Source organism: Crinia signifera, chromosome 6 (assembly GCF_055691185.1).
Source record: "Crinia signifera chromosome 6, ASM5569118v1, whole genome shotgun sequence".
NCBI lineage: Eukaryota > Metazoa > Chordata > Amphibia > Anura > Myobatrachidae > Crinia > Crinia signifera.
This window is the reverse complement of record NC_139222.1, coordinates 291,294,881-291,322,285: the sequence shown is the minus strand read 5'-3', so window position 1 is coordinate 291,322,285 and position 27,405 is coordinate 291,294,881. Positions and strand designations below refer to the sequence as shown.

Sequence of the window (27,405 nt, the reverse complement as noted above, 5' to 3'; positions counted from 1 at the left end):
GATGCAAAAGACTCAGCAACACTCAGTGCAGCCACATCATTCAAGAAGTGTGACGTGCATGGAAGCCCGGGTGTATGGCGACACCTATGTACACAATGACACAGTGTGGGTGTTGTTCTATGACGGGGTACATGCAGCTGATGAAGACTGTCCCTCAGCGCCCGCAAGCCACGAATCGGAGAAGCACTGTAGGTTACAGCCATTCTTCTGTTGGTCGTCTCGGTGGGCTGCAGTGACTCGGGGTAAAGCATCTGGATCGATTCTTCCCCCGAAGAGACATGTCCTATCTTTACTGGTAGGGTGGCTTGTTGGCTGACCTTCCGACATGGGAGAAAGATCACACCGAAAGAACTTGCCAGGTTTTTGTTTTCATCATTAAAAATTTATTGGAGGTCAGAAATGGGTCCAAAATAAAATATTTGAGTGGAAAGAGAATATGGGATCTGCGCTTCCACACAGACCGTCACCAAACGGTCACACTCAAACTCACCACCAGCGGCCACGTCGGCAAAGTTAATCCGCTACCTTCTCTGTACACCATCGGAAAACGGCACAAAGCGACAGGTTACAGGATTTATTAACACTTCTGCTGTAGAAGGAGCGGCTTAGATAATAAACCTTCCATACAAAGTTCAGGATGAAGCTACGCAAAGCAAAATCAAAGATATATAAAAAATAAATGACAAAATTTACATAGCAAGTCCAATTAGTGACAAGAGACGGACAAAAAAATAAAACGTTTAGAAAATTGAAATTAAGGCTTCTCCTGGAATAGGTTCTCTTATTGACCCCTTATAAATGAAAGGTACGTTTGGAAACACCATCAGGACTAGAAAACACATCTACAGTGCAGCATGCTGGGTAATGTTTATATACACAGGTGGTGTCCCATTAACCGGAAGTAAAATCAGATTAGCGACAGGTGTGTGGAGAACAGCGTCCGTTCAGGGTGACTGTAACATTGATAAAGTTGCAGATTGGATTTACAGTACCAGGGGCACGGCAGGCAGCTGTGTGCACCAGTACAGTCTCATAGAAAACCTCCTTGGTATATCCACAGCAGATATACATATTGCTACTGAATGAGAGCAGGCCATGTCCGTAAGAAGAAGACAACTCATCTCGTCAGCGGTTATGGAGAAGACAACCAGATCCTTCAGACGGCTCTTCTCACCCAGCCAGCAGTACTGATCACTTCTGAGCAGACTTCGGTTTATTCCGCCGTCACAGCAACTCATTACTGGGAACTAGCAGCATAATCTAGAAATAAGATTGGGGATAGGAACACCGCAAGCCTCCTTACACCCCCGTTTCTCCCACGGATACAAATCCAGACGTGTTAAAAATCAGCCGGAGACTTTAAAAAGTAAAAAGAACTAAAAAGAAATTTGCCAACTGGATTATTTATAGTCTCTGCCCGGCTCTCGCAAATGGCTTTTGTTATGTACAGAAAGAAATGAGGATTTTAAGACCAGTCCTGGACTCCAGGGTGCGGGAATGGGGGTTAGAGGGTTTCTTAAAAATAAAAAATCTAGAAAGAAATGTTCTTTAAAGCTGATCGGAGCTACAGGTTCCAAAACGCTTCCAGCTTGAAATAAATATGGTGTCTGTGGCTATTCCCCTCTCGCCCTCAGGCCAGGTCATATCCTCCGATAAATGAGCCAGAACAGGTCTCAGATAAGTGGAAACGTCCTCCTCACTGCGTTTGGTAACTGGCCATACTGTACCCTGAGGGGTTTTGTATCACTGGTGGGCCCTGTGCTTGTGGTGGAGGCTGGGAGCCGAATCCACCCATCCAAGAAGCGGACTGAGATTGTCTACAATATACAAGGAACATAAGGAAACGCGTCACAGTATAAGGATTACAGACAGAATCACCCACAATTCACCAGCCGACTTACTCTACTCCAAAGCTCTGCTGGTTCCATGCTTGGCCATACATGCTGTATGATGGCACTTGCCAGCCGTTGGCCATGTACTGCCCGTACTGCTGGGGGCTCCCATATACCTGGTTCCACTGACCCCACTGACTGTAGTCCACCTAGGAGAGACAATACTATGTTATCCAGATATCGGACATAGAGGAGTCCTCATACCTCCAGCCTCAGTACACCGTGCAGCGTGATATGCCTCATACCTCCAGCCTCAGTACACTGAGCCACGTGATATACCTCATACATCCAGCCTCAGTACACCGTGATATACCTCATACATACAGCCTCAGTACACCATGCAGCGTGATATACCTCATACATCCAGCCTCAGTACACCATGCAGCGTGATATACCTCATACATCCAGCCTCAGTACACCATGCAGCGTGATATACCTCATACATCCAGCCTCAGTACACCGTGCAGCGTGATATACCTCATACATCCAGCCTCAGTACACCATCCAGCGTGACATACCTCATACATCCAGCCTCAGTACACCGTGGAGTGATATACCTCATTCATCCAGCCTCAGTACACCATGCAGCATGATATACCTCATACATCCAGCCTCAGTACACCGTGCAGCGTGATATACCTCATAGATCCAGCCTCAGTACACCGTGCAGCGTGATATACCTCATACATCCGGCCTCAGTACACCATGCAGCGTGATATACCTCATACTTCCAGCCTCAGTACACCGTGCAGCGTTATATACCTCATACATCCAGCCTCAGTACACCATGCAGCGTGATATACCTCATACATCCAGCCTCAGTACACCGTGCAGCGTGATATACCTCATAGATCCAGCCTCAGTACACCGTGCAGCGTGATATACCTCATACATCCAGCCTCAGTACACCATCCAGCGTGACATACCTCATACATCCAGCCTCAGTACACCGTGCAGCGTGATATACCTCATACATCCAGCCTCAGTACACCGTGCAGCGTGACATACCTCATACATCCAGCCTCAGTACACCATGCAGCGTGATATACCTCATACATCCAGCCTCAGTACACCGTGCAGCGTGATATACCTCATACATCCAGCCTCAGTACACCATGCACCGTGATATACCTCATACATCCAGCCTCAGTACACCATGCAGCGTGATATACCTCATACATCCAGCCTCAGTACACCGTGCAGCGTGTTATACCTCATACATCCAGCCTCAGTACACCATGCAGCGTGATATACCTCATACATCCAGCCTCAGTACACCATGCAGCATGATATACCTCATACACCCAGCCTCAGTACACCATGCAGCGTGATATACCTCATACATCCAGCCTCAGTACACCGTGCAGCGTGATATACCTCATACATCCAGCCTCAGTACACCGTGCAGCGTGATATACCTCATACATCCAGCCTCAGTACACCATCCAGCGTGACATACCTCATACATCCTGCCTCAGTACACCGTGCAGCGTGATATACCTCATACATCCAGCCTCAGTACACCGTGCAGCGTGATATACCTCATACATCCAGCCTCAGTACACCGTGCAGCGTGATATACCTCATACATCCAGCCTCAGTACACCATCCAGCGTGACATACCTCATACATCCTGCCTCAGTACACCGTGCAGCGTGATATACCTCATACATCCAGCCTCAGTACACCGTGCAGCGTGATATACCTCATACATCCAGCCTCAGTACACCGTGGAGTGATATACCTCATTCATCCAGCCTCAGTACACCATGCAGCATGATATACCTCATACATCCAGCCTCAGTACACCTCCTTCAAACACGCTCTTGTCTCCCCAATTCTCAAAAAAACAAATCTGGACCCCAACTCTCCATCCAACTACAGGCCCATCTCCCTCCTCCCTTTTGCCTCCAAACTCCTAGAACGTCTGACCTATAATCGTCTCCTAAGCCACCTTACTGCTAACTCCATTCTAGACCCCCTCCAATCCGGGTTCCGCCCTTTACATTCCACTGAAACTGCCCTGACCAAAGTCACTAACGATCTACTATCGGATAAATCCAAAGGCCTCTTCTCTATCCTCATCCAGCTTGATCTGTCGGCTGCCTTTGACACTGTTGACCACCCTTTCCTGCTCAACACCCTCCACTCCTTTGGCATCACTGGCACGGTCTTCTCCTGGTTCACCTCATACCTCTCCGATCGCTCCTTCTCCGTCTCCACTCCGAGCTCCTCCTCTCCTACTACCCCCCAGCCAGTCGGTGTTCCCCAAGGGTCAGTCCTTGGCCCTCTCCTCTTCTCCCTCTACACCACCTCTCTGGGCACCCTCATCAGCTCCTATGGTTTTCATTACCACCTTTATGCTGATGATACCCTAATCTATCTCTCCTCCCCCGACTTATCCCCATCACTTCTGTCCAAGGTCTCCGAATGCCTCACGGCCATCTCAGCCTGGATGACCCAACGCTTCCTGAAACTAAACATGGCTAAAACTGAACTTCTAATCTTCCATCCCCCGAACATCCCCTCTTCTCCCACTATCTCCATCAGCATTGGTGAAACCGAGATCACGTCCACCGACCAAACGCGCTGCCTCGGTGTCATCATTGACTCCTCCCTCTCTTTCACCCCCCACATTCGTGCTCTCTCACAGTCTTGCCGCTTTCACCTACGCAACATCTCACGCATCAGACCATTCCTCTCCACTGACGCGACCAAAATTCTCATTCACTCTCTTGTCATCTCCCGCCTTGACTACTGCAACATCCTTCTTTCTGGGCTACCTCTCACCCGCCTCGCACCTCTCCAATCCATTCTTAACGCTGATGCTAGGCTCATCTTCCTCTCCCGCCGCTCTACCTCCGCCTCCCCCCTCTGTTTATCTCTTCACTGGCTCCCCATTCCTTTCCGAGTTCTCTTTAAACTCCTCACCACCACCTACAAGGCTCTCTCCTCCTCCACAGCTCCCTACCTCTCTTCACTGATCTCTATCCACACTCCCTCCCGTCCTCTTCGCTCCATCGCTGACCTCTCACCTAATCACCTCCTCCCACTCCCGTGTCCAAGATTTCTCTCGCGCTGCCCCCCTGCACTGGAACAACCTCCCGCCACCCATCAGGCTATCTGATTCCCTTACCTCCTTCAAGCGCTCCCTCAAAACCCACTTTTTTCGACTAGCCTATCCCTCCTCCTAACCTCTTTTGATCCTCCTATCCTGCCTCCGTTCCCCTCCGTTCCTACTTATCCTATTGTGTTTCGTTCGTCCACCCACCTATTTTTAGTATGTTAACTCTTATGAGCAGGGCCCTCCTTCCTCACGTACTCACCCTACCTCATTACCTCACCTGTGCTCCTGTCCTGTTCTTCCCTTCCTCTACTTCATCTTCGGTCTCCTTGACTATTTTGACACCTACTTCTGAACTGATGCTGATTTTAGTTCTACCAGCTATACCCCTATTTATACTGTATCTTTCTACACACCCTGTACGTTACCTTGTAATTTGTTTTTTTTTGTTGTTTGCTATGTACGGCGCTGCGGACACTTTGTGGCGCCTTATAAATAAACGTACTACTACTACTACTACTACCGTGCAGCGTGATATACCTCATAGATCCAGCCTCAGTACACCGTGCAGCGTGATATACCTCATACTTCCGGCCTCAGTACACCGTGCAGCGTGATATACCTCATACATCCAGCCTCAGTACACCATGCAGCGTGATATACCTCATACATCCAGCCTCAGTACACCGTGCAGCGTGATATACCTCATAGATCCAGCGTCAGTACACCGTGCAGCGTGATATACCTCATACATCCGGCCTCAGTACACCATGCAGCGTGATATACCTCATACTTCTGGCCTCAGTACACCATGCAGCGTGATATACCTCATACTTCTGGCCTCAGTACACCATGCAGCGTGATATACCGCATACACCCAGCCTCAGTACACCTTGCAGCGTGATATACCGCATACACCCAGCCTCAGTACACCGTGCAGCGTGATATACCTCATACATCCAGCCTCAGTACACCGAGCAGCGTGATATACCTCATACATCCAGCCTCAGTACACCGAGCAGCGTGATATACCTCATACACCCAGCCTCAGTACACCGTGCAGCGTGATATACCTCATACATCCAGCCTCAGTACACCGAGCAGCGTGATATACCTCATACATCCAGCCTCAGTACACCGTGCAGCGTGATATACCTCATACATCCAGCCTCAGTACACCGTGCAGTGTGATATACCTCATACATCCAGCCTCAGTACACCGTGCAGTGTGATATACCTCACACATCCAGCCTCAGTACACCATGCAGCGTGATATACCGCATACACCCAGCCTCAGTACACCGTGCAGTGTGATATACCTCATACACCCAGCCTCAGTACACCGTGCAGCGTGATATACCTCATACATCCGGCCTCAGTACACCGTGCAGCGTGATATACCTCATACATCCAGCCTCAGTACACCGAGCAGCGTGATATACCTCATACATCCAGCCTCAGTACACCATGCAGCGTGATATACCTTATACATCCAGCCTCAGTACACCATGCAGCGTGATATACCTCATACATCCAGCCTCAGTACACCATGCAGCGTGATATACCTCATACATCCAGCCTCAGTACACCGAGCAGCGTGATATACCTCATACATCCAGCCTCAGTACACCATGCAGCGTGATATACCTTATACATCCAGCCTCAGTACACCGTGCAGCGTGATATACCTCATACATCCGGCCTCAGTACACCGTGCAGCGTGATATACCTCAAACATCCAGCCTCAGTACACCGTGCAGCGTGATATACCTCATACATCCAGCCTCAGTACACCATGCAGCGTGATATACCTCATACATCCAGCCTCAGTACACCGTGCAGCGTGATATACCTCATACATCCAGCCTCAGTACACCGTGCAGCGTGATATACCTCATACATGGAGGTACAGCACAGTCTGCTCCATATACAGCCTCAGTCACACACAGTATACAAGCGTCACCTATAACAATACTCAGCATGGCGTGCCTGCAGCAGACACGTATGAGGACACATCAGTATCTGCCGTCTGTGCTCAGACTGTAACCACTTAGCATATAATGCTGCATTTACATTACATAGTGATAAGACAAGCAGCACAATGCTGCCATGGACTTCATCACTGAGACCACCGGCCTCTCGCTCCAGATTATCCCCCGGGCAATACATTATGTGCCACTAACACAGTGTTCCCAGTTCCCACACAGCCCCAGGTACCTGCGGGAAATTCTTTGTCATGTCTGGCGTCTCTTTGCCCCAGTAGCACTTCACTACATGGCCTTCAATGGTGGTTCCATTCACTGATACAATGGCGTGTGCCGCACTGTCATGGCTGGAAAATCTGGAGCACAAACAGCACAGAAATGGTCAGACCATTGCAGCCATCAGCACCAGCTTAGGGCACCTAGCTCTGTACACAATTCATCAGCTACTCACCTAACAAATGAGTAGCCCTTCTCAGGGAAAACGCGAATTTCCATGATCTGACCAAACACCCCAAACGTCTGCCGCATCAGCTGATCTGGAATAAACACACAAGCAAATATATTGGGGAAAAGGCTTATAATTTACACACCAAAAAAGCAATGTAGCCAGACAGAGGATATGTCATGAAGCTTAGAATGTGACTGCGGGGCAGGAAACAGACAGTTGTAGTACATGGAGTGCAGGCTCAGAAGGAAAATGTAACCAGTAAACAAGGCCAGGGATCTGTACTGGGACCAGTGCTCTTTAATGGTGACAATACAAATGGTGTTGAAGGGGGGATTGATTTTGAAGACGACACACAGAAATGCAGGAACGCATGGTAGACACAACAGGGGGTAACACAAAGGACTGATGTACTGTAAGTAGAATGGAGCAGGGGTTCTCAAACTTGGTCCTCAGGACCCCCACACAGTTCACGTATTCCAGGTCAGCCGGCAGGTGCAGTCATTACTCGCTGACACATTTCAGTTGTGTTTCTGTGAGGAGACCTGGAAAACACGCACTGTGTGGGGTCCGGAGGACCGACTTTGGGAACCTGTGAAATGGAGGAATAGACAAGGACATGGCAGTTACAGCTTAATATAAAACACAGAGTAAGTAGACTTACCAGTTAGCCCAGAGCCGATTCCACCACAGTACACCGTGCAGTTCTTGGGGCTGGACTGGTTTACTACATCTTCAAACCTCAACTGCTTGGCATTATCTAAAGAAAGGGGCATGTAGTTACCAGACGGGGACACACTGACTGCAGCCGTCCCAGCTGTCCCCCGTCCCATACTCACTTTCCTGGGTGCTCTTTGGCGCAGGTGGTTTGCGTGTTGCCCAGTTAGTTCTTATCTGCCGTCCACCCAGCCACTGTCCGCCCATGTGTACAATGGCGTTTTCAGCATCCTGGGGAAAGGAAACATTGGGGGATAAAGGCTGGGCAATAATATAGCCTTACTTTCCCGTCACAGAGTCAGCGAACCCAGGATCAGTGTCCATACACAGCAAGTCATAGGCCTGATTCAGAGACACCGGCAATGCCGAACAACATATGACTCAGGGTGTATGCCAGCTATGCGGGTGCACACGGCTGCTGGTGATGTCACCCAGTCTGCCCCAGGTGAGAACGCTAGCGACCTAATTACATGGAAATAAGGACAAAGATGTGCCGACTGTCCGTAATGACTTGGCCTGCCAGTCCGACCGTACACATCATACACTGTGTACCCGGCTTAGGATCGGCAGGATCCCGGGATCTGAGATTTCAATGTCAGGATTAGACTGTGCATGCGCAGCCTGGCTTCTCCCACCCTCGGCTGTGCGGCACTGCACACCGTGACGCGGTCAGAGGTCACGCTACGCAGCACCCACCCGTAGCATTCTCAGCCCCACCTCCCGCCCCAGGATTGGCTTCCCTACCACCTCTGAACCAGGCCCTTTGCCTGTGAAGCAGTACAGGCAGCACAGACATGCGTACACAGCATGCAGCAGTACAGGCAGCACAGACATGCGTACACAGCATGCAGCAGTACAGGCAGCACAGACATGCGTACACAGCATGCAGCAGTACAGGCAGCACAGACATGCGTACACAGCATGCAGCAGTACAGGCAGCACAGACATGCGTACACAGCATGCAGCAGTACAGGCAGCACAGCCATGCGTACACAGCATGCAGCAGTACAGGCAGCACAGCCATGCGTACACAGCATGCAGCAGTACAGGCAGCACAGCCATGCGTACACAGCATGCAGCAGTACAGGCAGCACAGACATGCATACACAGCATGCAGCAGTACAGGCAGCACAGACATGCGTACACAGCATGCAGCAGTACAGGCAGCATAGACATGCGTACACAGCATGCCGCAGTACAGGCAGCATAGACATGCGTACACAGCATGCCGCAGTACAGGCAGCACAGACATGCGTACACAGCATGCAGCAGTACAGGCAGCATAGACATGCGTACACAGCATGCAGCAGTACAGGCAGCACAGACATGCGTACACAGCATGCAGCAGTACAGGCAGCACAGACATGCGTACACAGCATGCAGCAGTACAGGCAGCACAGACATGCGTACACAGCATGCAGCAGTACAGGCAGCATAGACATGCGTACACAGCATGCAGCAGTACAGGCAGCACAGACATGCGTACACAGCATGCAGCAGTACAGGCAGCACAGACATGCGTACACAGCATGCAGCAGTACAGGCAGCACAGACATGCGTACACAGCATGCAGCAGTACAGGCAGCACAGACATGCGTACACAGCATGCAGCAGTACAGGCAGCACAGACATGCGTACACAGCATGCCGCAGTACAGGCAGCACAGACATGCGTACACAGCATGCAGCAGTACAGGCAGCATAGACATGCGTACACAGCATGCAGCAGTACAGGCAGCATAGACATGCGTACACAGCATGCAGCAGTACAGGCAGCATAAACATGCGTACACAGCACGCAGCAGTACAGGCAGCATAGACATGCGTACACAGCAGGCAGCAGTACAGGCAGCACAGACATGCGTACACAGCATGCAGCAGGTTCTGTGACCAGATCCAGCATCTCACCAGCTTGTTGTAGAAAGACACAAAGCCGTAGCCCTTAGATTTTCCCGTGGCCATATCCTTCACGACCCTGGCGTCACTGTGGGAAGAGAGCAAAGGCCTGATCACGTCACAGGACATGTACGGGGGGGAATCATCAGTAACATACTAAGGAACCACACACACTGTATTGTGAAGATCACGTCTTCCTTCATCTCTTATACTCCTTACTCTAGGCCTAAGACGCCTGACTCCCTGTCCAGCTCTTCCAGACTTAGACACGTTAGATTCTAGCTACAGCACAGAATTCTACGATTAACAGGTAATAATCATGCAACCTAGCGGGTACACTACGGCTCTCTAGTCTAAAGCACTCAGCAATCCTGGCTCACCATGCACTCACTAATAGCAATGCCTGCAGAGTATAGATTTATATTATATCAATATATGAAATATCAAAATTGAAAAAAGAGGAAAAAATAGGAATTAAAAGGCATACATGGCCTGTTAACAGATTTCTTTATTTTTCTTGGTCAATTCGTTACCACCATTTTGAAGTTTGGGCAGCTGTAAATTTTGAAAAATTGACATTTTCAGAAAATTTAAAGAAAGGAGAAGACTAAAGAACAATAAGTTCAGCACACCAGTACAAAACAACAAATCCCACAGAGAAATCTGCACTGCATAGAGAACGGTATCAATAGGAAATGGAGAAAATGAGCATACAAAGAAAAGAGAATAAAAAAGCTACAACTGAGTGTCCAGTGTGCACAGTTCCTTGCAGTAATCCTTCAAGATTCTGTCCATCTACCAGCAATTCTGCAAAATAATCAGAATGCTATTCAGTTTAATGGTGAGTGTGAGTGAGGAAAGACTGCAGCATCCTGCTAAACACCCTGCTAAACAGTCCGACTTACCATGTGCAGCGCAAACAAACGGGACATTTAGGAACAGTACATGTGATTAGTCAAGGCCGGATGGCAGAGAGACAGATGAGAAGTCGCTGACTGAGGAAGCCCCCCCCCCCCCCCCGGTCACTGCCGTACCATAATCTATGACTCCTCCCCTCTGGTGACCAATCACTTATAACGTTTTATATAAAATATAAAGGGCTCAATACAATTAGGAGCAAACGCAGCCCAACCAGAGTCATTGTCACGCACGGCCATATAGCAAACAGAACAGCGCATCCGGAGTAACCGGAAGTGCGCAGCTACTCGCCAGTGTGACATCATCACGACTACTTGAATTGAGCCCATAGAATGCACGGATTCCTGCCCCCAAAATGGCTGCCCTCACCAAAGCCTATATCAAATAATGATACCCCAAATATGACCGTGGAGCACTAGCCCACCCCACTGCGGATCAGTGCGCACAAGAGAATGAACAATTACTGGGAGGAGTCACAGCACCTTGCACCATCTTACAGGGCAGGGGAACGTAGGGCTCGCCTTATTATTACAGGTTTAGCAACAAGTTCATGTTGGACTAAACAATAATGTTAACCCCAACCCAACCCCCCCCCCCCCCATATAAACGTTACTTACTACCCAAGGAAACAAGAGAACAGATAGCAAAGTGTAACCCAAATAGCGATATGAAATGTTGGGGCCGGACCAAGTGCAGGAAGCTGTAATACTTACGATATTTTACCAAACGGAGCAAAAGCAGATTTTATGTCCTCTGTGGTGATTTCTGGACTCAGATCCCCAACAAATACATGAAAGTGATCTGTAAAGAAAGGAACTTATTCCAAACAGCAATACACAGGGGCGGACAGATGCTACAGGCAGCGGAACTGGCTGTTACGTGGCGAAGGTGCACAGTGCTATTACAGGGGAGCCGGAGGTCAGATAAGTGGAGATCAGAGGAAGAGGAGCTTCCCACCACCCTGGGGAATTTAGGGAAATGCTTAAATAAGTAACAAATAGAAGTGCTTTGAATTTAGATAAACAAGAGAGAATACCAAGAGAGGCAGCCTAAACAGCACATGGACTAGCGCCCAGAGAGTCTCTAACTCCCTTTCCTGCTGGAGGGGCCTGCAACAAGAAGGGATGAATAGCACCGTCATACAATGCAGAGGACTGCGGCACAATGTCACACTGGAGGAAGTAGCGCAGCCACGGCACAGGGGACATACTCACTGGAAGTGTCTTTCTTCTGGCTGCTGGGAGTCGTCGCCCAATTTACTTTCACCTCCTGCATTGAGAGAGGTGATCGTTAGTATTATTATCATTTTATTTATAAGGCGCCACAAGTGTTTCGCAGCGCCGTACAAAGGAACAATACAGGGAGACAAAGCTTGGCATAACATTGAATAAATAACAAAAATACAGTACAAATAAAAGGGATTTTTGTAAGAACTTACCGTTCGAATCCCTTTCTCTGATATGGTCCTGGTGACACAGCTTCACATTGGGATGTAGGAGGGTCCGCAGGAGCCAGGCACCTATCCTAAAGCTTTTGGAGGGTAGGCTCCTCCCCTACTGCATCCCAGATTCCTCAGTTCAATCTTTCAAAGCCACTGGAGTACATTAACTCAGTACAACGCCTGCACATATTATATGCACAATTTTAAATTTAACTTTTCAACCAATTATAACATGAAACATCATGAACACTGGCATACTTACTGAGCGTAAGGGAGGGATCGCTGTGTCACCAGGACCATATCAGAGAAAGGGATTCGAACGGTAAGTTCTTACAAAAATCCCTTTTTCTCTTTCAATGGTCCTGGTGACACAGCTTCACATTGGGACGTTCCAGAGCCGGTCCTTTTGGGTGGGTACGCTCAGGTCTGCAGTATTCATCACTGCTCGCCCGAATGATGCGTCCACCGACGCGAACTCATGGAACCTATCGAATTTGGCAAAATTATGAACAGATGACCAAGTGGCAGCGCTGCAAACCTGCTCAGCTGTTGCCCCATGTCGACCCGCCCAAGAGGTGGCAACCGACCTGGTGGTATGCGCATTAATCCTGGCCAGTACAGGCCTACCAACTTTAGTATATGCAAACGCAATAACAGAGCGCAACCACCTAGCAATGGTCTGCTTAGAAGCAGGCCAACTAAGTTTGTGTATGTCATACAAACCCAATAAAGTATCAGTCTTTCTGACACTCTTAAATCTGTCCACATAAACGCGCAAGACGCGCACAACATCCAAATTCCTCAATTTGTCCCTTTTCCTAACAACCCTCTGGGGGTTGAAACACAGGCAGAACAATCTCCTGATTTAGAAGAAAAGCAGAGACTACTTTTGGTACAAATCTAGGGGTACTGTCCGAAAGGCAGCCCTATCATCATGACATATAAGGGAGGAAGATTTGTAGAACAAAGCAATCAACTCCGATATTTTTTTTTTTATTTATTTTTTTTTCTGACGCCACCGCCAACAAAAATACCAGCTTCCCTGAAAGGAAACTAAGGTCAACCGACCTTAACGGCTCAAAATGCGCCTCTTTAAGGTACTCCAGAGCCAGAAATAATTCCCCTGGCGCTACTGGTTGGTTGTAGGGAGGTTTCAATAGATAAACCCCCTGCAGGAAGGTCTGTACTTCTGGTTCTAACGCAATCCTTCTTTGGAAAGAAAAATTGACACGGTCGAGATATGTACTCTGAGTGACTGAAGGCCTAACCCAGAGGAAAGGATTCTTTGGCAGAGTGGGAGAACGTGGAAGGAGTGCAGGATAAGTGGGAAAAATTAAAAAGTGCAATTCTAAAAGCAACAGAACTTTGTGTCAAAAGAGTTAGGAAAAACACAAGAAAAAGAAAGCCATTGTGGTTTGCAAAAGAAGTAGCAAGTATTGTGAAAGCAAAAAAGTTGGCCTTTAAGAAATTTAAGCAGACGCAGAAGAATGAGGACAAAGAGGTGTATCTTGTTAGACAGAAGGAGGCTAAGAAGGTAATCAGATGTGCAAAAGCACAGGCTGAAGAGAAAATGGCCCAGTCAGTGGGTAAAGGGGGGAAAACTTTTTTTAGGTATATAAGTGAAAGGAGAAAAACAAAAAGTGGAATAATTAGACTGAAGACAGAGAGTGGAAGTTTTCTTGAGGGGGACAATGTAATAGCAGATAATATTAATAATTATTTCTGCTCAGTATTCACTGCTGAAAGAGAGGGGAAGGGGCCACAGTTAAGTTGCAAGTATAGTCAGAAAACTGAGGGAGAGACAAGTACATTTACAGAGGAGAAAGTCCTCACAGAACTCTCAAAACTGAAAGTGGATAAATCAATGGGGCCAGATGGGATACATCCAAGGATACTAAAAGAGCTTAAAGGGGAGCTGGTAAAACCAATAACAGAATTATTCAACCAGTCACTAGCTACTGGAGTAATCCCAGAGGACTGGAAAACAGCGAATGTAGTCCCACTGCACAAAAGTGGAAGCAAGGAAGAGGTAAGCAACTATCGACCAGTGAGCCTTACATCAGTAGTAGGGAAATTGATGGAAACACTCTTAAAACAAAGAGTTGTAGAATATATCAAAACCAGCAATTTACAGGATCCAAAACAGCATGGGTTTACTGGGGGAAGATCATGTCAAACAAATCTTATTGACTTTTTTGACTGGGTGACTAAAGTAATAGATCAAGGTGGGGCTGTAGATGTAGCTTATCTAGACTTTAGTAAAGCTTTTGACACTGTCCCACATCGCAGACTGTTAAATAAACTTGAAAGCTTGGGATTGGATTCTAAGATAGTTGAATGGATAAGAGCGTGGTTGCAGGACAGAAAACAGAGAGTTGTAGTAAATGGAGTACAGTCAAAGGAGGGAAAGGTTACAAGTGGAGTACCCCAGGGATCTGTACTTGGACCGGTGCTTTTTAATATCTTTATTGGTGATATTGCTAATGGAATTGAGGGTAAAATGTGCCTTTTTGCAGATGACACAAAGGTATGCAACAGGGTAGACACACCAGGAGGGGTAAAACAAATGATTGAGGATCTAGGCAGATTAGAGAAATGGTCAAGAGAATGGCAACTACAGTTTAATGCCAAAAAATGCAAAATCATGCACTTGGGTCTCAGAAATCCAAAGACTCAATATAGTATAAATGGCACTATAATGGAAACTACTGAGGAAGAGAGGGATCTAGGTGTCACCATTTCAGGGGACTTAAAAGCAGGTAGGCAATGTAACAAAGCAATGAAGAAGGCAAGTCAGATGCTTGGTTGCATAGGGAGAGGTATCAGCAGTAGAAAGAAAGAAGTAATAATGCCACTGTATAGGTCATTGGTACGACCTCACCTAGAGTATTGTGTTCAGTTCTGGAGGCCATATCTCCAGAAGGATATAAATACATTAGAGACTGTACAAAGAAGAGCAACTAAAATGGTGCATGGCCTACATCACAAAACGTACCAGGAAAGACTAAAAGATCTTAATATGTATACTTTAGAGCAGAGAAGGGAAAGGGGGGACATGATAGAAACTTTCAAATATATCAAGGGCTTTAACAAGGTACAGGTGGGAGACATTCTTCACAGGAAGAGGAGCAACAGAACACGAGGACATGCACTGAAACTAGAGGGAGGAAGATTCAGGGGAAATGCGAGGAAGAATTTTTTCACAGAAAGAGTAGTAGATAAGTGGAATAGCCTCCCAACAGAGGTGGTAGACGCAAATACAGTAGTACAATTTAAACATGCTTGGGATAAGCATATTGATATCCTTACAAAAAAATAAGGATCAAATATGGTTTGAGGTAACATGTTTAAAAAAAGGGGCAGACTAGATGGGCCAAGTGGTTCTTATCTGCCGTCAAATTCTATGTTTCTATGTTTCTATGTTTCTATAAAGGCCCTCCTGTAAAAAACTCCAACAATTTAGCCATTTTAAATCTCGATGTGCGTGACCTCTGTCTTACACACCACCAAATATAGGTCTTCCAGGCCCCAAAATAAATTACCGAAGACACTGACTTTCTGGCTTTCCTCATTGCGTTAACCCCCGCCTCTGAGAATCCTATATTCCTCAAAATGGCGTTTTCAACAGCCAGACCGTCAAAATTAATCGAGCTGAATCCAGCTGGTTGAACGGTCCTTGTTTTAGAAGGTCTGACCTCAGAGGTAGACGCCACGAGTCCACAGAGAATCTCTGAAGCCTCGAGTACCAGGATCTCCCTGGCCAATCTGGGGCCACTAAAATTACTGGAATTGTCTGGGCCTGTATTGTTTTCAACTCTCTTGCCAGCATTGGAACTGGCGGAAAATCATAAAGAAGATTCCCCTCCCAGGGGATAGTCATGGCATCCACTGCTTCTGCCAGTGGATCCCACGTCCTGTCATACAACCTGGGTACCTGATGGATGAACCTTCAGGTCCCTATCCGGGGTTTCCCCCTTATTGTAATCTAGTGGAATACTTGTGGATTCAGCCTCCATTTTCCTTCCATCAGTTTCTCCCTGCTCAGGAAGTCGGCCTCTATATTCTCCACTCCTGGTATGAAGATTGCTGATAATGCTAGAACATTCTGTTCCGCCCACAAGAAGATTCGGGACACCTCCCACATGGCCAGATTGCTGTGTGTGCCTCCCTGGTGATTCAGATACGCCACAGCTGTGACGTTGTCGGTCTGAATGCCTAAAAGGGAGCTCTTGTAATCTTTTCTCCCGCCAGAGAAAACCTCTTCCACACAGCCCTCAGTTCCAAGATGTTGATCAGTAAGGCAGACTGTAAAGTATCAGTCCTTCTGCTCTAAAGTCCACAAGCCCTGCAGACGCAGGTCCACGACTACTGCCCCTCAGCCTCTGAGACTGGCGTCGGTAGTGACTACCAACCAGCTCCAGGACTGCAGGGACCGACTCCCCCGAAGGGAATCCACCTCCATCCACCATTTTAGGAAGGATCGAGTTTCTGAAAACAACACCATTTGTTCTGACCTCATGGTCTGAGTGTTCCCTGTCCACTGGGACACTCTAGAGTGGAACCTGGCGAACTATAACGTCTCGAAAGACGCCATCATCTTCCCCAGCAGTTTGAGGCACCTCCATACTGCTGTGCTCTGAGACCCTAGGATCTCTTGTACCAATGCAGCCAGATCCCTGGCCTATGCCTCTGGTAGAAACACCCAATGCAACTGGGTATCCAGACCAATCCCCAAGAATTGGATTCTCTGTGACGGCACCAACTGAGACTTTTGTAAGTTTAAAAACCAGCCGTGAGCCTGCCAAAAACCCAACGGCTTTTGCCAAGTGACTCTTCAACATGTCTGCTGACTCCGCTCTGAACAGCAGGTCGTCCAAATATGGGATCACAGTGTTTCCCCTCAGTCGAAGCACAGCCGCCATTACAGACATTATCTTGGTGAATACCCTTGGCGCTGTGGCCAGGCCGAAGTGCAACACCTGGAATTGCAAGTGCATGGTCTCCTATCTCAATAGAGCCTGATGTCCTGGGTGAACAGGAACATGAAGGTATGCGTCCTGGACATCCATGAACGCCAAAAATTCTCCCTGGTCCAGGCTTCACAGCACTGACCGTAGAGACTCCATTTTGAAATGGTCTACCCACAAATGGATAATTAACGACTTTAAATTGAGAATCGGTCTGAAAGACCCGTCTGGTTTGGACACACGACACAGAGTGGAATAAAAGCCTTTTTTCCCTTCCGCTCTGGGGACCGGGATCACCACACCCTTCTCTAAAGGAGAATGAGCCGCTCCCAAGGGAGCTGTACGGAGCCGAGCCCCTTTTGGTATTGGCGTGGGAATGAATCTTCTTGGAAGAAGACCCTTGAAGGGAATTCTGTAACCCTGGGTTATAATTTCTAACACCCAAGAATCCCGGTCTAACAATGCCCATGCGTCTTTGAACAGTGTCAGATGTCCCCCCATCTAGACCACCGCCGGGCAAAACCCTTGGCAGTCATGCAGATGGTTTGTCCTCTCCTTTGTGTTTGGTTTCTTATGAAAAGAACCAAATTTAGACTTTAGGACCTTTCCCCTGAAGGGCTGCCCTCGGAAAGACGCACATCCTCTAAGGGAGGGCCGCAAGGCTGGCCTAAAAGCAGAAAACCTTGATGTCTGCTTGGCTGCAGGGACTGGCAGGAAAGTACTTTTGCCACCTGTGGCCTGCTTAATAATCTCTTCCAGTTCAGAAGCAAATAACAGCTTTCCTTTAGAAGCTATTGTCTCTAAGGCTTTCTTAGACACATTATCTGCCTCCCAAGCCTTAAGCCAGAGCACTCGCCTGGCATTTACAGACACTGTGGAAACTCTGGCAGCCATTTTGAGAGCTTCCTCTCATACTCCAATACATGCTCTGCAGCCGTTTTTAAGCTTCTCTGCAAGCAATAAACACAAGGGTCAGCGTGTAAAATAGTGCACAAATTTCTGTCCCGCACGATCATGGCCTTAGAGACCCAGGCTGAAATCCTCAGAGGGCGTAGGGTGTATCCCACCCCTTAAAATAATGCTTTGAGGTTACCCTCCAGCTTTTTGTCTGCGGGGTCCTTAAACGCTGCTCCCCCTTGTACTGGTAGCACAGTGGCTCCACCTGAGGTCTTGATACACGTGCCACAGAAACATTTACCACTGGGACTTTTTTCCAGAGGTCAGCATGCGCCTCAGGCATGGGGTACAGGCTTAGAAATCTTTTAAGTATCTGAAGCCTTTTATCGGGGTTTTTCAGGCCCCTTTGCAGGGAGATATCAGATTCTTTACGCTGTCTCATAAAAAAAAAAAAACCTTTGCAGGAGTTTATCCTTCACAGACAAATTTAATGCCTGTTTAACAGCAGTAATAAAATCCTCTACCCCTGAGGCTGAGGACTCTTCAGAAATATCACCCTGATTGGTATGTCTGTGTACTCTCCTTCCTCATCAGCAGCTAATAATGGCACTGAATAAGACCCTTTTTGGGGGTCCCCACAGAATAACCATAAAACTTGTGCAACAAGTAATTTAAACCTGCTGATTCCCATAGCAGTATCCTGCATGACCTGTAATCAGTCAGGATCTGTCTGGGCCGAGGCAAAGAGCTAAAAGACTGCTGAGAGAATGGCAATGGTCTAGGGAGGTTACCAGCCATCACTCTGCCTGTCCAGTAATGCACCAAAGCATTTCTTTTGACCTGCCTAGGGCTTGGCCCATGCAAGTTCCGATGTACTACCCTCTGGAGTTCACTCCCCATGGGTTTCACAGCAGCGCATATAAATACATAAGCCCCCCAAAGGGACAATTCTCAGTGTACAACCACTGCAAGCGCTCAATGCATTTAAGGCTCCCTCCCCCAAGACCACAGGCTGTTGCTTAGACCTGATGTTCTCAATTAACACAGTCCCAGCATTAAATGTACAAACATTATATACAGAACCAATATACACAGTTCACTTAGCTTTCTGTAGTCTTCAGAATGGGGAAAACGATGCCCAGGAAATCCAATCACTCTGTCAGGATCTGTAAGCCAGCTCAGCTCCGCTGCAAGCGTTCTGAATGGCGCCAAAACAGAGTGAGGGAAGGGACCAAGTCCCTGCTGCTGCGGGGTCTGTGACTTTTGGCGCCAACTACCCCCAGACAGCCGCTCCCATTGTAGGATCTCCTTGTTCCAGTATCTCCCCCTCAGCTGGGGACCACTCGGAACATGCCTGTAACAACACTGCTGTCCTCTCATATCAGGAGCTCAGTGTGTAAGCTCCGCATAAAATGGCCGCCGCCATCACGGAGTGCCTGTCCCCCATGATCCTCACCTAGCGTGAAGCCGGTTTCAGAGCGCTCCGGAGCCCAGGCAGCTTCTTAAAAGAAGCTGTAAGCGCTGCACAGGGAGGCCAGACAGCGTCTCCCTCGTGCACAGTGAGCTGACAGGACTCGCTTCTGTCAGCTCCTGCTGCGCTAGCAGTGTGAGGATTCACTAATGAGAATCCTCACACTGTGCCTACCTAGCTAGTGTAAAAGTTAATAAAATAATAAAAACCCTAACTAGCTCTACTCCTTCGGCTGCTCCGGCAGCCCTTTAGAATAGCACCCACTCCAGTGGGCACCTAACACGAACTGAGGAATCTGGGATGCAGTAGGGGAGGAGCCTACCCTCCAAAAGCTTTAGGATAGGTGCCTGGCTCCTGCGGACCCTCCTACATCCCAATGTGAAGCTGTGTCACCAGGACCATTGAAAGAGAAAAGAGCACCACAGATCAATACATATTACAGCTTGGATATAAGTAGTGAGGACCCAATCAACATACAACTAGAGACTAGATGCCAATGATGGAGATGAGTATGCGGACGAAGATCGTCACTGAGTGTTTGAGTATAAGAGTACATATAGCAAGGCTTACAGTAAGGACATGTTATATACCCCTATCATGGTTCATTTATTTATTAACAGTTTCTTATATATCACAGTTCATGCAGAATTGTGCCGGTTATTTCTGACTTACTAGATACTAGGGGCCAAGTAAGACTAGCTGGCATCACCTCCCTACCGCAGGTCATCCAAGGCTGCTGAGAAGCATCACCTCCCTACCGCAGGTCATCCCAGGCTGCTGAGAAGCGTCACCTCCCCACCGCAGGTCATTCCAGGCTGCTGAGAAGCATCTCATCCCTACCGCAGGTCATTCCAGGCTGCTGAGAAGCGTCACCTCCCTACCGCAGGTCATCCCAGGCTGCTGAGAAGCGTCACCTCCCTACCGCAGGTCATCCCAGGCTGCTGAGAAGCGTCACCTCCCTATCGCAGGTCATCCCAGGCTGCTGAGAAGCGTCACCTCCCTATCGCAGGTCATCCCAGGCTGCTGAGAAGCGTCACCTCCCTATCGCAGGTCATCCCAGGCTGCTGAGAAGCGTCACCTCCCTACCCCAGGTCATCCCAGGCCGCTGAGCAGCGTCACATCCCTACCCCTGGTCCCTGAGCAGCATCACCTCCCTACCACAGGTCATCCCTGGTCCCTGAGCAGCGTCACCTTCCTACCACAGGTCATCCCTGGTCCCTGAGCAGCATCCCCTCCCTACCACAGGTCATCCCTGGTCCCAGAGCAGCATCACCTCCCTACCACAGGTCATCCCTGAGCAGCGTCACCTCACTACCACAGGTCATCCCTGGTCCCTGAGCAGCATCACCTCACTACCACAGGTCATCCCTGGTCCTTGAGCAGCGTCACCTCACTACCACAGGTCATCCCTGGTCCCTGAGCAGCATCACCTCCCTACCCCAGTTCAGCCCAGGTCACTGAGCAGCATCACCTCTCTATCGCAGGTCATCCCTGGTCCCTGAGCAGCATCACCTCCCTACCACAGGTCAGCCCAGGCCGCTGTGCAGTATCACCTCCCTATGACAGGTCAGCCCAATCCACTGAGCAGCGTCACCTCCCTACCACAGGTCATCCCAGGCCGCTGTGCAGTATCACCTCCCTACGACAGGTCAGCCCAATATATTGAGGGTTCTAACAAGGTACAGGTGGGAGACATTCTTCACAGGAAGAGGAGCAGCAGAACACGAGGACATGCACTGACACTAGGGGGAGGAAGGTACAGGTGGGAGACATTAGTCACAGGAAGAGGAGCAGCAGAACACGAGGACATGCACTGACACTAGAGGGAGGAAGGTACAGGTGGGAGACATTCTTCACAGGAAGAGGAGCAGCAGAACAGGAGGACATGCACTGACACTAGAGGGAGGAAGATTCAGGGGAAATGTGAGGAAGAATTACTACACAGAAAGAGTAGTAGATAAGTGGAATAGCCTACCATCAGAGGTGGCAGAGGCAAATACAGTAGTACAATGTAAACATGCTTGGGATAGGCATATTGATATCCTTACAAATACATAATGATCAAATATGGTTTGAGGTAACATGATTAAAAAAGCAGCAGACTAGATGGGCCAAGTGGTTCTTATCTGCCGTCACATTCTAGGTTTCCATCCCAGGCTGCCGTGCAGTATCACCTACCTACCACAGGTAATCCCAGGCCGCTGTGCAGCATCACCTACCTACCACAGGTCATCCCAGGCTGCTGTGCAGTATCACCTCCCTACCACATGTAAACCCAGGCCAGTATTACAGTAGATGTAGGGGAGGGGGGGGGGCATTACAGAGGTAACCCTGACATGTTAAATTTGTACACAGGAACAAGCTAAAACATTTTCAATGACAATAGTGAAAAAAATAAGACATTTTCTACTTACTTTTCCCATTATCTTCCGCCCATTCATAGCTGCTAATGCAGCGGCTGCATCTCTGTGTTCAAAAAACTCCACAAAACAATAAGGGTCATTGCTGGAGTTTGGCAGGACAGAGAAGCCCACGGACGCAGCCACCCTCCGGCTGTCAGTTTGCTGTGAACAGAGGATAACAGAGGTCTTGAATGAACTAGGTGACGTATGTACATCCCAGCCATAGGTAACATAGTTATAAACCAATCTGTGCCGGATACAGGAACGTACCTCTGTGATCATTTTACAGCTTTTACACGGTCCGATCTGACTGAATAGCTGGAGAATCAGGACTTCGGTCACATCCCTGGAGAGGTTCCCTACATACCTGCACAGGAGGAGAGAATGAGCGGTTATATACAGGATATAAGGTGCTGCCACGCCGCTGGTGACAATGTGACCCAGTGTAACATGTATCTATATAGTGGCAGGATACAATGCAGAGCGTTACCATGACGGATAATAAAACTAAGGGGCATACACATGGGGCAATCTACATCGCTTAGAAATGAAGCACAGATCATTCCGTGTGCATGCGCCATAGTCCCACGCGTCGCCATCACTCAGACTACATGCACTGTGTATCCTCAGCACATATCGCAGGTGCATGGCTTGTGTGGTGCGATGTGTGCGGAGCCATCTGTCATCCTGTGTGTATGGGGCTTAATAACGCTTTACGCAACCACTGTCATTAGGAAACGGCTGGTATGCTTAATAGGAGTCTCCCACATGGAAGTCAAACATATATAGTTATCTGATCCAGTCACAGAGCAATGCAGGTCAGAGGCCTGTTCCAGCATAGTCTGCATGAATGGTGATATTCGGGAGGGCAGGCCCCTTGTCACACCATATGCCTGCTGAGAGAGCACCACTCTGCACTCTCCTTCTATCCTCTCTGTAATGTTCCCACTCCCCCCCTCCAGGTGGCGCTTTGTCTGAAGTACACGACGAGTAGTGAAAATTGTTGCAACTGCAAAAACTTAAACACACAAAACACCATAAGGAAGGTAGGAAACCGAAGTGCTATACAGCCATGCTATGTAATGTATACAGGCACACCTTCCTAATACTAGGTAATGTAGGGTGCACACCAGATACAATACAGGTAGACTGTCCCTTATCCGAATTATTCGGAAAACCATACATTCCAGAAAGTGACGGGGGACGCGGCGTATGACTGCCGCTACGGGGGGGACGCGGCGTGTGACTGCCGCTACGGGGGGGACGCGGCGTGTGACTGCCGCTACGGGGGGACGCGGCGTGTAACTGCCGCTACGGGGGGACGCGGCGTGTAACTGCCACTACGGGGGGACGCGGCGTGTAACTGCCACTACGGGGGGACGCGGCGTGTAACTGCCACTACGGGGGGACGCGGCGTGTAACTGCCACTACGGGGGGACGCGGCGTGTAACTGCCACTACGGGGGGACGCGGCGTGTAACTGCCACTACGGGGGGACGCGGCGTGTAACTGCCACTACGGGGGGACGCGGCGTGTAACTGCCACTACGGGGGGACGCGGCGTGTAACTGCCACTACGGGGGGACGCGGCGTGTAACTGCCACTACGGGGGGACGCGGCGTGTAACTGCCACTACGGGGGGACGCGGCGTGTAACTGCCACTACGGGGGGACGCGGCGTGTAACTGCCACTACGGGGGGACGCGGCGTGTAACTGCCACTACGGGGGGACGCGGCGTGTAACTGCCACTACGGGGGGACGCGGCGTGTAACTGCCACTACGGGGGGACGCGGCGTGTAACTGCCACTACGGGGGGACGCGGCGTGTAACTGCCACTACGGGGGGACGCGGCGTGTAACTGCCACTACGGGGGGACGCGGCGTGTAACTGCCACTACGGGGGGACGCGGCGTGTAACTGCCACTACGGGGGGACGCGGCGTGTAACTGCCACTACGGGGGGACGCGGCGTGTAACTGCCACTACGGGGGGACGCGGCGTGTAACTGCCACTACGGGGGGACGCGGCGTGTAACTGCCACTACGGGGGGACGCGGCGTGTAACTGCCACTACGGGGGGACGCGGCGTGTAACTGCCACTACGGGGGGACGCGGCGTGTAACTGCCACTACGGGGGGACGCGGCGTGTAACTGCCACTACGGGGGGACGCGGCGTGTAACTGCCACTACGGGGGGACGCGGCGTGTAACTGCCACTACGGGGGGACGCGGCGTGTAACTGCCACTACGGGGGGACGCGGCGTGTAACTGCCACTACGGGGGGACGCGGCGTGTAACTGCCACTACGGGGGGACGCGGCGTGTAACTGCCACTACGGGGGGACGCGGCGTGTAACTGCCACTACGGGGGGACGCGGCGTGTAACTGCCACTACGGGGGGACGCGGCGTGTAACTGCCACTACGGGGGGACGCGGCGTGTAACTGCCACTACGGGGGGACGCGGCGTGTAACTGCCACTACGGGGGGACGCGGCGTGTAACTGCCACTACGGGGGGACGCGGCGTGTAACTGCCACTACGGGGGGACGCGGCGTGTAACTGCCACTACGGGGGGACGCGGCATGTAACTGCCACTACGGGGGGACGCGGCGTGTAACTGCCACTACGGGGGGACGCGGCGTGTAACTGCCACTACGGGGGGACGCGGCGTGTAACTGCCACTACGGGGGGACGCGGCGTGTAACTGCCACTACGGGGGGACGCGGCGTGTAACTGCCACTACGGGGGGACGCGGCGTGTAACTGCCACTACGGGGGGACGCGGCGTGTAACTGCCACTACGGGGGGACGCGGCGTGTAACTGGCACTACGGGGGGACGCGGCGTGTAACTGGCACTACGGGGGGACGCGGCGTGTAACTGGCACTACGGGGGGACGCGGCGTATAACTGGCATTACGGGGGGACGCGGCGTATAACTGGCACTACATATGTACACACACTTTGTTTCATGTTTTTAAATAAAATTAAATATATTTGTGCGTATTCCATGTGTTTATACAACATAAATGCGAGATACCTCAAAATACATCATTGCATTGAAATATTACGGAACAATCTGTTAACCAAAATTCTCCTGGTCCCGAGCATTTTGGATAAGGGATACTCAACCTGTACTAGGTAAGGCCCCCCCCCCCCTCTGCCCTGGAGCAGCATGAACTCATGATGCCATAGTGAAAGCATTACTCATTAGACATCTGACACTGGCCCCGGCGGGATAACACGCCACGTCACACTGGCCCCGGCGGGATAACACGCCACGTCACACTGGCCCCGGCGGGATAACACGCCACGTCACACTGGCCCCGGCGGGATAACACGCCACGTCACACTGGCCCCGGCGGGATAACACGCCACGTCACACTGGCCCCGGCGGGATAACACGCCATGTAATCTAGCACTCCTTTTTCCGACTAGCTCTGCGTACATGACATTAAGGGTAATTTCCTCCAACGGCAGCCACAAAAGAGCATCTATGGGACATTGAGGAGCAGACCAACAGCCCGGCGCAGGAGGGGCGGCCCAGACCAACAGCCCGGCGCAGGAGGGGCGGCCCAGACCAACAGCCCGGCGCAGGAGGGGCGGCCCAGACCAACAGCCCGGCGCAGGAGGGGCGGCCCAGACCAACAGCCCGGCGCAGGAGGGGCGGCCCAGACCAACAGCCCGGCGCAGGAGGGGCGGCCCAGACCAACAGCCCGGCGCAGGAGGGGCGGCCCAGACCAACAGCTACAGCGGTTGCAGAATCTCATCCCCACCATATAGCACATGGATGTGTGTCCCAAACATATAATTGTCCATACACCAGTAGCGATTTAGGGGCATCTCACTAGATCGCTTAGATCAGTGGTTCTCAAACTTGGTCCACAAAGTTCATGTTTCCCAGGTCACCCGAAAGGTGCACTCATTACTGACTGACATTTAAAAGACCCAGAGGTGGAGCTAATTATTTCAATCGATTATGTGAGGAAACCTGCAAAACATGCACTGTGTGGGGACCCGAGGACCGACTTTGAGAACCTGCGGTTTCGAAAATGTCCCTACATTGCTCCGTGTCCATGGGCATAGCATTACACATTGACACTGGCCATACACATGGTAACATATGGGAGCAGATGACAATGGACCAGCTGCTTAACCCTTTTAGTGCCAAGTGAATGTCAAAATAATGACCTGTAACGTCACCTTTATAGTAAATAGAATCTTTTATACACAACATTTTTTAATTTAAATTCATATAACAAATGTGAGAGATTCTGGCATTCTTAGCGGGTATTTTGCACATAAATAAATAATACATCTCACAGATGTTGGCACTCAAAGGGTTAAATGCTGGAGACCGGACAGGTGACATCAGATGGATTCTCCCCGTGTGTCAGTTACACAGCGTTTGGCAACAATGGATTTTTGCTCCCATGTTACCAGACTGCGGTTCCAACCTGATTGGACACGACATCTCTAGGTGTGCTGCACACATAATACACTACACATATGTACACGCACACACACTACACATGGAAACGTAGACACACTGACATTATATATACACACACTTACTGTATATAGACAAATGCATACACATGGAAACGTAGACAGACATGCACACACAGTCACATACACAGTCACACACACACACAGTCACACACACACACAGTCACACACACACACAGTCACAGACACACAGTCACACACACACAGTCACACACACACAGTCACACACACACACACACACACACACAGTCACACACAGTCACACACACACAGTCACAGACACACACAGTCACAGACACACACAGTCACAGACACACAGTCACAGACACACACAGTCACACACACACACAGTCACACACAGTCACAGACACACAGTCACACACACACACAGTCACACACACACACACACACAGTCACACACACACAGTCACAGACACACAGTCACACACAGTCTCACACACACACAGTCACACACACAACCATGTAGGCCCCGGTGCCGGCCCCGTCACCCCTCTCCCTCCTCCCCGGCAGCACTCAGGCCCAGCTCCCGGCTGACAGCTGGGACCCCGCACTCACAGTGTCCGGGGCTGTCCGTCCTCCTCCATGCTGCCTCCGGGCGGACTCCGGGCTGTGTCCCGTGGGAAGCGCGGAAGGGGACACGGGGGCGGGGGACTGGGGCTGGGACTCGCCGGAGCCTGGAACAAATCTCCGACACCTCCGTCCGGCTCTGAGGAAGATGGCGGCTGCCGCCAGCTTCCAGTCAGAGAGAAGCCGCTCATTGCGCAGGCGCAGCCTGCCTGCTCGTCCCCGCC

At 50.0% G+C, this 27,405-nt stretch overlaps 1 protein-coding gene across 1 annotated transcript; it reads right to left on the bottom strand.

The window, feature by feature from the left end:
• Positions 1 to 559: 559 nt before the first annotated feature.
• On the bottom strand, positions 560 to 27,405 carry TIAL1 (TIA1 cytotoxic granule associated RNA binding protein like 1). The gene is made up of 12 exons (XM_083149921.1): positions 27,170 to 27,405; positions 22,365 to 22,461; positions 22,107 to 22,256; positions 12,131 to 12,185; positions 11,630 to 11,717; positions 10,011 to 10,086; positions 8,226 to 8,334; positions 8,051 to 8,146; positions 7,393 to 7,477; positions 7,174 to 7,297; positions 1,902 to 2,041; positions 560 to 1,817 (listed from the first exon to the last, which is right to left on the bottom strand). Exons 1-12 carry the CDS (start codon positions 27,370 to 27,372, stop codon positions 1,697 to 1,699), a joined length of 1,344 nt encoding a protein of 447 aa, XP_083006047.1. The 5' UTR covers positions 27,373 to 27,405; the 3' UTR covers positions 560 to 1,696.